Source organism: Euprymna scolopes, chromosome 23 (genome assembly GCF_053919585.1).
Source record: "Euprymna scolopes isolate OS-2025 chromosome 23, ASM5391958v1, whole genome shotgun sequence".
NCBI classification, from domain to species: Eukaryota; Metazoa; Mollusca; class Cephalopoda; order Sepiida; family Sepiolidae; genus Euprymna; species Euprymna scolopes.
The window spans coordinates 17,905,834-17,919,471 of NC_136504.1; the positions used below are offsets into that span (position 1 = coordinate 17,905,834).

The following is a 13,638-nucleotide window of genomic DNA, read 5'->3' on the forward strand; positions in this document are numbered from 1 at the left end:
ATAAAAATCAAGAAATCAGTTTGAAAATTGTAAATGATAACCATGATTTTTTTTTAGTATTATTATTCATCGGACTACTGTTTTCAACGTTTCGGTTGATATAATCTCCGACCTTCTTCAGGTGTATCTTGTCGAACTCGGGAATGTTTCTGTCGAACTTGGACGGAATTTCGAGTGGAACCCTTTATTTACTTCACGGGGGTAGCGTGCTCTTGTTCCATCAGCCATGACTGGATAGAGGTCCTAAGTAATTTGCAAATGCATTTTTCGGTCGCCCACACCGAGGATTGAACCTTCAGCCTCCAGAATTCCAAATTGATATAGTTTTTTGTATGTGTGAAGACGATATTTTCTCTCTGGTAAAAAATCAGATTTCTGATAGAGATCGGAAATGTAATAATATTACATTTAAAAAAGTTTTTTTAAAAGTTGACTTCAATTCCAGGTTTGGAATAATATGTTGAGCACGACTGAGATGATAATTAAAAAAGTAAATGAAAGAAATGCTTCAAAATGGAGGTAAGGTACACATACAGTGAAATGTTTACACTTTGAATTCAAGATAAAGAACTGAAGTTCGTTTGATTGGGAACTATTTTATGGAGAAACGGTCAGTTCTTATAATATATTGCTATTGGATATCCTTACAAAGGTGTTACCACATATCAAGGCCCAGAGGTCACTCGAGGATAAGGGTTAATGTGTGTATTGTCGTCATAGTGTAGTAATCGTTTGCGGTGAAAATTTTGTATAATCAGATTATTTACGAGGACAGTTCAATAAGAACTTGTTTACGTTGGACTTAAAGACAACAATATTGTAGTCAGCTGGAAAGCATAACAGCGGAACAGAGTTCCACAGACGGGCAGTTCTAGAAAAGAAGCTTTGTTAATGGAATACACGTTTAGGCTTAGGCACAGATAAAGAGTGGGGGGAATTATTGATAGTATTTTGGTCTAGACAAATGTTTTTTGTGAAAGATTCAAAAGGGAAACCATAAATTGGAGTTCAGTCGAACACTTGTCATGAGGACGTACTTGGCTTTTATGCACTTAGAGAATTACATTGGCAGTTGGTGACATCTATCAGATGACCGTTAATTGTATTAAATTTTCATTTTGTTCTTTTTTTTATCAATTAAATTGACTTACATTCAGATGTTGCTTCTTCGTTGAAGTTCTAGACAACAAAACGCCCTTAACTTCGCACAGGCAGAAAAAACAAAGAAGGTTGCATATCAGGTCAGTTGTCCATAAGTTTGTAGTTCCACATAGAGATGTGTTTTTATGGAAATCCCTCCAGACCAGGCATGAAACCATTTGATGTAAAGAGCTGTATTTTATTTAGCTCCTTATGCATCAAGTGGCTTCATTTTTTGCACTAAAAAATAGGAGACTTTACTTTTGGAACAAGCCTTGTATATATAAATACATATTAAGATTATTTTCATCCATAATTTCCACAACATAACACAAAATGTTTGTTTTTTTGTTTTTTTTAAGATTTAAATACTATAGAAAACTGACTGACAAAGCCTTTTAAAAAAAAATGTTTAGATGCAAAAAAAAAAAAAAAAATGTAAATTTTCTTTTTCAATTGTCAGTTTCTGTTGATGAGAAAGATACAACTTTTGTCACTGACGGACTGACCTTTCTGACCCAATCTGGAGATGTCATTTTTTCTACGGATCCAGAAGTGGAATGGTCATTTCCCCAGCAACCCAAGAATTTACTCACAGATTCTGTGGAAACAACCATGGTATGTAAACAAAAATATTTCTTTTCGTTTGAAAGAATTTGTTGTTAAAACAATCAAATGTTAAATTCGACCACACTGCTGCCAAAAACTCGCTACTCCAAATCTCGACATTCTGCTGTCCAAAACTCAACTCCAAATCTCAACACTCTACTGTCAAAACTCAATTCTAGAACACGACGCACTGCTGATAACATTTGCTACTCTGACATCCAAATTAAAAATCACCTTGTCTCTGAAAATCAGGCTTTTTATATCCAACTGAAAGCATCTCATTTGCATATTATGTGACAATATCGCAAGCATATAAAGAAAAACACATGTGGCTTAGCTTGGAATGACAGGCAAGAAGAGAAAGATGAAAAGAGTTAATTCTCGTTTGATATGGTATTTTCATGTTGAGAATGATGTATGATGTGAGAAGTCCTGTTGATGGTTTTATGTTGGACCTCGACAGAGTCAAGCAGCGAGTTGCTTCCGGAGGAAACTGCATCGTGAACTGGGTTGGATTTGGTGGGCAATGTCTTTATATAGTTTCAAACCGACTCCAGCGAAGGATGTCAGAAAAATATTTTAGAAATTCACTTTCTTTGAACGTTGATTGAGCAGAAAACGGGCACACTGACACCTGGTATAGTCTTGAACTACATCCGCACCCAGCGATATAGATTTACTTTTTACTTTGACAGAATCTGCGTTGGTGGATACGACAAATGTATGCGTAACTGAAAAGTTCCTTATCCATCCATTTTAATGTCTTTAGCGTATCGCTACAAGAAGATAAGCAATTTGTGTGCAAGAAGTGTAAAATAATGAAGATTGATAAGAACTCAGATGTGGAGAAAGTATGCTTGGATGGTGAAGCTACTGAACTTATAAAGAAGTTTTGTTACCTTGGTGATCCCATTGGAGCACAGGGTGGAGAAGGTACTAGTGTGATTGCAAGAATACGGAGTGAATTAAGTAAGTTTAGAAAAATTCTTCCATTACTAACCAGCAGAGCATTACTAGAGTTTATTAGGCATGTGTATGGAAGTGAAACATAGCTAGTGAAGGTTCAAGGCATATGCTTCATGGAGAAAAATTATATGAAAATGAGATGAGAATGTTTCATGTAATTCTTAAAGATAGACTTTGTTCTGATCAGCTCAAAGGAAGATTAAATTTGGACAGTATAGGGAGATGTGTACAGAAAATAGTATAAGCATGTTGAAAGAGTGTACGGGTTGTTTGGGTTACGAGCTGTAGAACAGTTGAGGTAATGGGGTGAGTTCACTTTTACATCCTGCATTTTTTATCTTATATATACACCAGCCCTAATCTGAAGAAAAATAAGAATGCTTGCTTTTCTAACATCTATAAATTGTCCTTGTTCGTAGGTAGTACCTTGAAAAGGGAGAGGTGTAAGGATGACAAAGTTACATTCCTTCAAAGTTATCACTTTTTGAGATTCAGAGTTATGGCTCTTTAGATAAAAGGTCAAGTCTCAAAAACCATGTGACCTTGTCCATATTCTTGTGATGTCCGAGAAGTTTCCCCATATTTTTGCTGGCCCTTCCTCAAATAAAGTCGAACTGCCGGGTCTCAGACCTGTTTTTTTTTTTTTTTTTTTACACAGTGATCACCACTTATCAAGGCCCGGAAGCCACTCAGGGATAAGGGTTATTGCGAGTACATTACGTTAGTGTGGAGATTTGATGAAGTGTTTACTTAAGGGGGCGGTTCATTAGGAATTTGTTAACGTTGGACTTGAACACATCCAAGTTGTAGTCAGGTGGGAAGCAGGCAGACGGAACAGAGTTCCACAGGCGTGCAGTTCTAAGAAAGAAGCTTTGTTCATGGAATCCACGTTTTGATTTAGGCACAGATAAAGAGTGGGGGAAATTTTTCACAGTGGATTCAGCTAGACGGGTCTTTTTCGTAAAAGATTGGTGAAGGGGGACCAGAGATTGGAGTTCAGACGAGCACCTGCCATGGAAATAACGATAAAACAAGGATAGGCTCGCAACGTCTCTTCTGTGGGAGAGAGGTTGCAGGGTAGAGAAAAGGGTATCCCCCACTAAGCCACGAAGTCTATTTTGTACTCTGTCAAGGCAGGATAGGCTGTTTTTAGCAGCTCCTGCTCGTGCCAGGAATCCCCATTGTACTGATCATGAGTAAATTTTTTTTTTTTTTTACACAGGAGTCACCACTTACCAAGTCCCAGAGGCCACTCGAGGGTAAGGGTTAATGAGTGTACAGTGGTCAAAGGGAACATGTCATAATAATCATTAGTAGTGGAAATTTGGTAAATTAGATTACTATTTGTTCACATTGGACTTGAAGACAACCATATTGTAGTTTGTTCGAAAACAGGAAAACAGAATAAGAGTTTCACAGGCATGCAGTTCTAAGAAAGAAGTTTTGCTCATGGAATCTACGTTTAGGAACAGATAAAGAGTGGGGGAAATTATTGATAGTGGTTTCAACTAGACGAGTGTGTTTTGTAAAAGTCAGGACAGGGAGGACCATAGATTGGAGGTCAGCACTTGCTATGAAAATAATGATAAAGCAGAGACATGCTCGCAACGTCTCTTCTGTGTGTGTTCTACACGTCTCCCTTGCTTGTCTTACAATTATGTGCGTTCAAGTGTTTTGGGACATGTCTTGCTTGTTTATTTTATATCAAACATAAATCATGAAGAAACGCACATTTATTTAACCAGCTTCTTTGTGTCGTCTTTTGACGCCGACATATGCGTGCTAACAAAAAAGTGCCTAGGAGAAACTTTTTAATTTTCTAATCACACTTACCTATCTTGGTAGAATGAGAATGTTAAGTGTTCCCATTTTTATAGAGGGGTCGGTTCATTGGCTATCGCACTAGATACTTTCACTTGTGAGAGATTATTTTTGGCCTCAAATGGCTTTTTAGGTGTTGGACTTCTTTGCAACTAACACCAACACTTGTGTCACATCCTGTTCTCGAGAAGACAGGTAAATACAATGTTAGTGTTTTTACTTCGATTTATGATCCGAGTGTAGTATTTTAAATCTAGAATTCAAGAACTATTGTTCTCATCTTTAGTTATTTTTGCCCATCATTTTGGCCCATGTAACCTCCGACCTTCTCCAAGTTCATCTTGTCAAACTTGGGAATCTGCATGAAATTTCGAACAATACCTTGTATTTAATCCACAGTAGCATGCTCTCGTTCCATCAGCCATGACCGGGTAGAAGTCTTAATTTATGATCTTCTTTTTTTTTTTTTTTTTTTTTATTTTACTCACTTTCACTCCTCACCAGGCATATCGCCAGTTTGACGTAAGGGGCTACTATTTGGGACCATGCCTCAGAAAAATCAACAAGATGTTGGTTTACTTTACATTTAAACTTCTGCATATCAGTACAGTCAGGGAAGCAGGTAGCAGGAGAGAATTCCAAAGTTTAACTGTTCAAGGGAAGAAACTATTAGAATAGAAAATTTTCTGCCATTTAAGGACCTCAACAGTAAAGGGGTGTGATTTTGTTGCTAAATGGATTTGTTGGGTTATATGTACATAAAGGGGGCACAAGTGTAACGCTTGTAATCTTTACATTGCCTGCACTAAAGATTGAACCTTCAATACCCAGAAAAGTATCACTTACAACTGAATTTTATCTAGTACTGTATCCGTTATGCCACGGGTCCTTACTATGAAGAATATAATTGTGAATTACTTCAGACTTCAGAATGCAGATTCTTGAGTTCGACAGAAAGATTCCAACGTTTAACAAAGTACTCCTTTTGAAGGTAGTAGGTTACATCGGCTGAAACGTTGTGTGAATAAAACTCAAGATGAGAATAGTAGTCCATATAATCCAAATTATCAATCTTCATCTCAAAAACTCAGGAACATAACACTAGAATTTAATATTTTAAACTTTTGATATTTTCTTTCTCTTTCAGATGAAGAGCCGTACCAAATGGAACGACATTGTCTTGGAATCTTTTACAAAGATGTCCGTCAAGGGTGAAGAAGGGGTGGCAACTGAAGAATTCATGGATAAGATTCATGTCACTTCTGGAAAAGGAATCAACTTTTCGGCTAAGGTGAGACCCCATTTTGATGATGCAATTATTGGAGAGAAATTTTTTTGCTGAAAAAAAAATTATTATAAATTTACTAGTAATGGAACGATTCTAATATTTTCCTCGATACAATTACCGATTCCGATTCTTTTCCAGTCTGTAGATATTTAGCTATAAAGTTGTTTATTTATTAGGGGTGGGGGTGGGGGGGATTGAATCACCGTAAACACACATATTATATGTGCATATATTTTTGGAAACATACAAAAATATATGCACATATTTTGACTTCTAAATTATTATTATACAGAAATCAAGACATTTTCACATCTAATTTGTATACATATTTATCGTGTGTATAGACCCACGTATATAAATTAGATGGTTACGCTGAAAAAAGAATCTCTCTCGCCCTCTCAATGTTCATAGCGATATTAAAAACAGAGAACGAGCCAGAGTAATAGACAGCTAATAGTGAGATGTGACTTGTTTAATTGATAATAAATTACGACTAATTAAAACAAAACAATTTTTTTTCACATAACTCAATCCCAGAACTAAAGTATCTTTTAATATGTATTTTGGTATTAAAGTATATAAAAAAATAAGCACCCAATAACAAGTAGATTAAGTATATTAATTTTGTATAATCTTTTAATTTTACAAACCTATTTTACAATGCTAATATATTAGAGCGGTACCAGTTTGAAAGACAAATTTATGACGCTAAAATCTACACAATCGAAAAGTTCATAGGTTTTAGTATTAATGGTAGTTTGAAATGTCTGAATATTTTATTATTGGCACCAGCAATTGAAAATTAAGTTTTAAACAAAAATGAAACAATTAAAAGAAGAATCCTTTTGGGCATAGGAAAATAGGCACCAATTTTTCCGATACCGATTCCATCCATTCATCCAGCACGGCCATAGCCGAGATTGAACTTACTACACGAATTGGTAGCGTAATTCGAACCTTGTCGGTAGCTGAATACTTGATGCTTCGCTATCAAGGATATTTTTTATCGTGACGCCATTACTAGGCGGGGTGTCTAGCACGGCTTAAAAGAGTCCCATCTACAATCGAGAGAAGGATAGACCGCGCCAGTTTCTCAGCCTGTTATTTTACCTCGCGGTACATACAGTGCCTCACATTCCCAAATGGTCACCCGTCTGGTACTGGCCAGGCTCAACGTTGCTTAACTTTGGTGATCTGGCGAGAACCAGTGTGTCAATGTGATTGTGCCGTATATAAATACTGATTCCGATGCCTCAAAAAGTTCCAATTTTTCTGATTCCGATCAATCATCCAAACACAGAAATTTATGCATTCTATGCGTCACATGTCGTGTACTGTAATGATCCTAGAGATAAGACACACCTCATGCCATAAGCTCTTTTGTAAATCTTTTTTCCAATAGGAAAATGCAAAATAGAAAATTACACTATAGCCCTCGTCTCTATCGGTCTGAGAATATTTTCAAATTAGACCAATTTTAAAAGACATTATGAATTGGTATTTGAAAGCATCTTTTTCCTTAAGGTCAATATTTAGTATTTAAAATAAATGACAACAATACGTAATAATAATTACCGGTCACTAATGTATTTTTAATAATGTGTTCAATTTTTTTTTTTTTTTACATGTCAAAAGCAATATATCTTTCTATTGATATGTTGAGAATCAAAGATACTCGACGTTATCTATACATTATATAAAAAAAAAATACTAGAAAAATACCCGTCCCAGGACAGGTATTTTGCGCCACTTTTATGACCTCTTACGAAGATTAAAATCAAGATCGTATATTTCACAATCTGAAATACGCTACAATCAAACGCAATTACATAAGTTCATAAAAAAAACGAAAGTAGATAGCAATTTAAAAATTTTATCATTCTATTATTGAGATGGGGGGGGTCTCTGTTTTCTTCTTGATTTATACCGCTTTGAATCTGCCTTTTATGCTTTGATAAACATTTTCGACTTTTGGCTCATATATATATGAGAGAGAGTAGAGAGATGCCTTCCACTGTAATAACAGCATTAAATAATAGAAGCTATTATATATTGTTCCAATTTACTTGGCCTCCCCACGACGGCAGAGTTAGACACTAGGACCGTTTTTAATGTGGAAAAAAGGAACAAAAATAAAAATTGTCTCAGTCGTGAAGGATTTCTCCTCCACTAACTGAGAACAAAAACGTGAAGTGTAGCATCAGAACAGATACTATACTTTGATCTTAACCTGAAGATATATATTGGCTTCCAAAAATCTATTATATGTTGTTATCAAAAAAATACTGTTCCGAACATGATCATAATAAATGACTTCACTGTATTTGACTTTCAAAAAACCTTTTGGATAAATATTCATTGGAAAAATCATTCAAGTAGTCATCCTTTTAAAGTGTTTTATTTATAAATGTATTGTCTCTTTTCTATTGCAGAAAGGCAACTTAACCTTTGAAGCTTTCGACGGAAACATCATTTTCACCAAGAAGGCGTTTCGTCCCGCTAAGATGGAGACAAAGCTAGACACGAATGCCTCAAATGCTACCCTAGTGGCCTACAAGATATGCATCTGTACGCCAAGTGGGAAACTTTTTGCAGTGCCGACAACTTCAAACTGTCTCACACCTGCAGATGCCTGTACCGACAGTTAGTTATATGAAAGGATTCAACTACTGAAATGACTCAAACTTGTTGATTATCTAGCTGTACTTCTAGAAATGACGTCATACTTTTTCATTGCTTCTCTTTCTTACATAATCAAGTACCACGTGTTGGTGTGTGTGTGTGTGTGTGTGTGTGTGTGTGTTTTCTATTACTAAAATTAAATAATATGCACTTGTGCACTGTTCAGACAGATTTACTTATTTTGGTTTTTCAGTTTGAATATGAGAAGTTTTTGGAATAAATATAAGAAACTTATAATAACAAATAATAGTTTTTTTTTTTTTAAACAAGATAGACGTTTTTTATTTGTAATAAAACATGAACATAAAGTTTTGTAACACATTTCTTGAATTAAAATAAATGTAAGAAACTTATAACATAAATCTGAGTTTTCTGGGTTTTTTTTTTTAATAAAATAGACATTTTTTTCCATTTTTAATAAAACATGAATATAAGGTTTTTGTAACACATTTATTAAATTATTAATTTTTTTTAAATGCCTATTTTGTTTAAAAAATCTCTATATGTGTTATTATAAGTTTCTTATATCAGTTAAAAAAAACTTTCTTCACAAAAAAAAAACAACAACAAAATAACATGCATTAAAAAAAAACAAAAAAAAACATGTATTTGTTTTCGATTCGGCCCTGAAATTGCATTTCTCTACCCCCCTGCTATGCACTCTCCTCATGTCCAAACTGAAAACCAAAAACAAAAAAGTGAATCCGTCCGAGTAGTACACAAGTGCCGAATAATGGTCTTCTTGAAATCATGCACCATCAAAGTTGGACATCCAGCAAGGGAAAGAAAAAGAATATTATTATTAAAAAGAAAGTCTTAGATAAAAAAGAAAAACATTATAAAAAGACATCCAGTTAAAAAATTAAATGCCTACAATTTTTCTATGGGGTTTTTCTCGGCAGCCTTGTAACTCTCACTTCTATTATTTTGCCCTTTTGACTTCACATTTCATGATTCCTGACAAAGGGGGAAAAATGCTGCTTTCTAGATCAAATCTATCATTCTACCACTTATCCATGGCTAGATCGTGACCTTTAAGTATTGTTATTATTATTGTTTATTTACTTTTTAGCTCATTGCATCAAGTCGCTTCATGCCTTCACATGGAAGAAACAGTTATCGTCTGGTTGACATTATAATACAAGTATTTCGCGTTAGCTGCTGCTGATTCTTCAAAATATGCAGAATGAAACAGCCGTTAAGTCTTACATAAAATTAAATTATTTATACATTACTGAAGCAGTAATTCAGTGCATATTTAATTCAAGACTAAAATATTTTTGGCAACACAAGTTTAATAATGTTGCCTAGTGTGAGCATGTACAATAATCCTCAATAGTAGAACTTGTGGAAATTCCATGGTAGTTGAAATTTTTTAAAACATATTATAAGTAAAATGAATAAAAAATAAAACAAATAATGACGAATTTAAAACAATTTTTAGTAAATTAATTTTTAACCTTTTAAAGCTAAAAATAATTGATTTAAAACATTTAGATTATTTTGCAATGAAAATAGAAAACAGTTTTGTTTTGTTTGTTTTTTCTGAATAATTTTTTAATATAAATTATAAAGGAAGAGACGTAAATTCATTTGCACATTTTTTTTTTTTTTAAGAAGCTACAATAAAAAAAACTTAGAGTCTCTTCTCAATATGACTTTTTTAAATTAGAAAATAAAATAACCAATTTGGCCATTTTTTTTTTTTTTAATTTTTGGAGAAGAAATGGTTTTAATGATTTTTAACTGATAAAGAGTGACTATAAAGAGAGGTAATTCATTTCTCATTAATTAATGTTTGCGATGATAATGATTTTTTTTACACTTGACGTACAGACAAGTAAATTAATATTTAGATTATATTAAAAAAAACAAAAAAAAAGCTTTGCCACTATTTATTTTTCAAGCTCACAGGCCGAAAAAAACAAAACAAAAAATCATTTGATAAACCAGATTTGACCAACGTGTCATAGTCTGCTGACTCTAAAAATACATATGGATAGTAGATAAAATGAACTTTACTTAGTATATTGCTAGATAAACCAAGAAACCTGAGTCAAAGATTATGGTAATTTATTTTTGAAATCAATCTGATGATAAAGAATGGATTTACAAATTGATGAAATGGAATTTGCGATAAGCAATTCAAAATACATAAGTAGACAAAATTCAAATAATCACAACAATCATATATATATATATATATATATATATATATATTCATTCTGTATTAATTAGACCATTAACCCTAACCCTAACCATCTTTATCAGGCTTAAGCATTTATCACTAAGATAAGCATTATATGAAAACACATTTCTGAAACGCACATTTTGTAATCCATTTAAAAGCAAAATATTTTAGTAAACATGATAAATTTTCAATACAATTAATATTTTGTATGTGATATTTTTTTATCCAATATTTTTATTTTATAAGAATGCAGATTATAAAATAAAAATATTAGATAAAAACAATATCATATGCAAAAGTAATCCAATTTATCAATTTACACTACTAACGATTACTATGATAATGTCCCATTGGCTACTGGTCATTTTTTAACCCTTATGCTCGAGTGACCTCTGGGCCTTGATAAGTGGTGACTCCTATGTAAAAAAATATATATATATATATCTATACACATACACATTTTATCAAAGTATATTCCAGTAGTATACCTTCTGTTATACATGTAGGTCCTACAAAGAACTCTTGAATCTTTTTCCGTAGCTTTCATTGTGCTTTCACGACTATTTTTCTTTTGTCAATGAAATAATTAAAAATTTCGAATTGATGTTTCAAAATCTTCATTTCTATGTCATTAAAAACTGTGAGCTTTAACATATATATTCAATGAAATCCATCCAAATGTATATATAATACAGCAAGATATATTTTTGTACCCTTACAAGTGTAATGAAAATACCAAAACATGTAGTGCTCTCTTGTATATGGTACTTCAGTCAGCTAAATGTTTCCAGTACTTTGGAGCATTAGGAGTAGCCAGTGAAATAATTTATTCGTATTAAACAAGGTAATGTCATAAGCTACCTCCAGTTTTGGAGATTATCTCCCTTGAATAAGAACTCTCCAGTTTCTTTTTCAATTGATGCATCGCATTTCTTTTAACCAATCAAGAAAACAATTACAGTGCCTAGCATTATGATTGATAATAATTTTGCTGATATTAACATTATTATTAGCATTTTATTTCTCTAAAATAGCTTGTGAGGTAACTAAAATGATAGAACAAAGAAAAACAAAGGCATTGAAACATTGATTGAACAGTTTCTTGTTTCTATTAGTGAAACTGTTTGTATGGTAATGTTGAAGGCATGGATAAGAGTTCTTGGATTAGTATATATAGAACAGTTGAGGTAGCAGGATCAGTGGTAGGGGAAAATATAGGAGTAAGTGATCAGGATGGATTTTAAAGAAAGAGGGACAAATAAAAACCTGGTCATATATCGGTTAGTTTAAAAGTCAATTTATAAAAGCCACACACACACACACACACACACACACACACACACACAATTCCCGGTTAATATAATTCTGAGGGGAAGTGAGAGGAAGGAAGGGAGGCGGTGGATTGAAATTATAATTGGACATAGGAGGATATAGGTCACAATAAACATATCATGTCGACATATATATATAAAATGGACGCTTTTCTTTGATCTTCCCCAGTGGGATGATCCTGCCACCTCTTTTTTTTTTTTTTTTTTTTTTTTTTTTTTTTTACTGTCTTTTCATTCCAAAACAAGGCACAGTGCCACTATGACATAAGTGGCTACTGCATCTACTAACCTTAGAACACTTATCAATTTTTTTCAACCTGGCCATTTCATCGAAACCTGTTATGTTTGCATCTCCCTATATTGTCCAGAGTTACTCTTCCTTTGAGCTCATCAGATCTGAGCATATCTTTAAGACTTGCATAATACATACATCGTATCATTCTCATATCATTTCTCTCCCACGCATGTCCTCAACCCTCACTGGCAAGGTTTAACTTCCATACATCATCACACTTTGATGAACAGAACCAAAGCTGTCATCAAATGTGCGACTTTCACCTTTTCCGTAAATTTAACCAATGATCTATCTATCGAAAACGAAATCAGTTCTAAGTTAGACCGTCGGGTTAGACCATGTTCGTTGACCAAGTTTTGTTATGCAATGTTGACGCTAAACAAACAAATAAACTCAACCTTTAAAAATAGCTTCCGCCTAGGAAGATCTAAAATATCAGTAACCAATGATTTCATTTTTTTTTCTGCAAACCACCAACAAAATTTTTATTAGCAGTTTATTATTTTTTTTTCTTTTAAATTCCGTCCACACTCTAGAACTAAATAACCGTTTTAGTTTATTTTCTTTTTATATATAAAAGATAATTACTAATACAATTTCTTCGTTTTTGTTTTTACTTTTATTTCAATGACAATAACGAGACACCCAAAGACAAAAAAATAAAATAAAGAAAAATCGCATTTTTCTTTTTTATTGCATTAATTTTTATTTTTCATTCATAAACTAAGGCCGTCATTACGATTACAGTATGGAGCCAGTGCTGCTACGCAAATTAGCAAAATAATTTCATTAAGACTTTATTTCTCCGTAATGCATTTCAGTTCCTTCATAAAAACTTTGTTGTAATTAAGGAAAATATCAATTTATTAAATTATAGCTTTATTTTTTAGTTGTTTAATATTTTACGAAAGTGCATGATTGGCTTAATAAATGAAGCCAAGGACTAGAGAATCAGGGTTGCCGGGTTAAAATCCTATCAAATCCATTGTAGTCATTTATACACTAATACTATTAAGAAAGATTTGAATGGCCAATTTAATTGGAGTAATCCCTTTCAATATATATATATATATATATATATATATATATATATATATATATATATATATATATATATATATATATATATATATATATATATATATATATATATATGTATGTATGCATATATATATATATATATATATATGTATGTATGCATATATATATATATATATATATGTATGTATGCATATATATATATATATATGTATGTATGCATATATATATATATATATATATATATATATATGTATGTATGCATATATATATATAT

General features: G+C 32.8%; 1 protein-coding gene across 1 annotated transcript in view; it reads left to right on the forward strand.

Annotated features, from left to right (window-relative positions):
- Positions 1–13,421, forward strand: part of LOC145245780 (beta-sarcoglycan-like) — a 44,110-nt gene extending 30,689 nt beyond the window's left edge. Inside the window, exons 5-7 of the mRNA XM_080107397.1 lie at positions 1,604–1,758; positions 5,684–5,827; positions 8,257–13,421. Coding sequence (XP_079963523.1) covers positions 1,604–1,758; positions 5,684–5,827; positions 8,257–8,472 — 515 coding nt within the window. The 3' untranslated portion in view covers positions 8,473–13,421. The remainder of the gene's footprint in view (positions 1–1,603; positions 1,759–5,683; positions 5,828–8,256) is intronic.
- Positions 13,422–13,638: the final 217 nt, after the last annotated feature.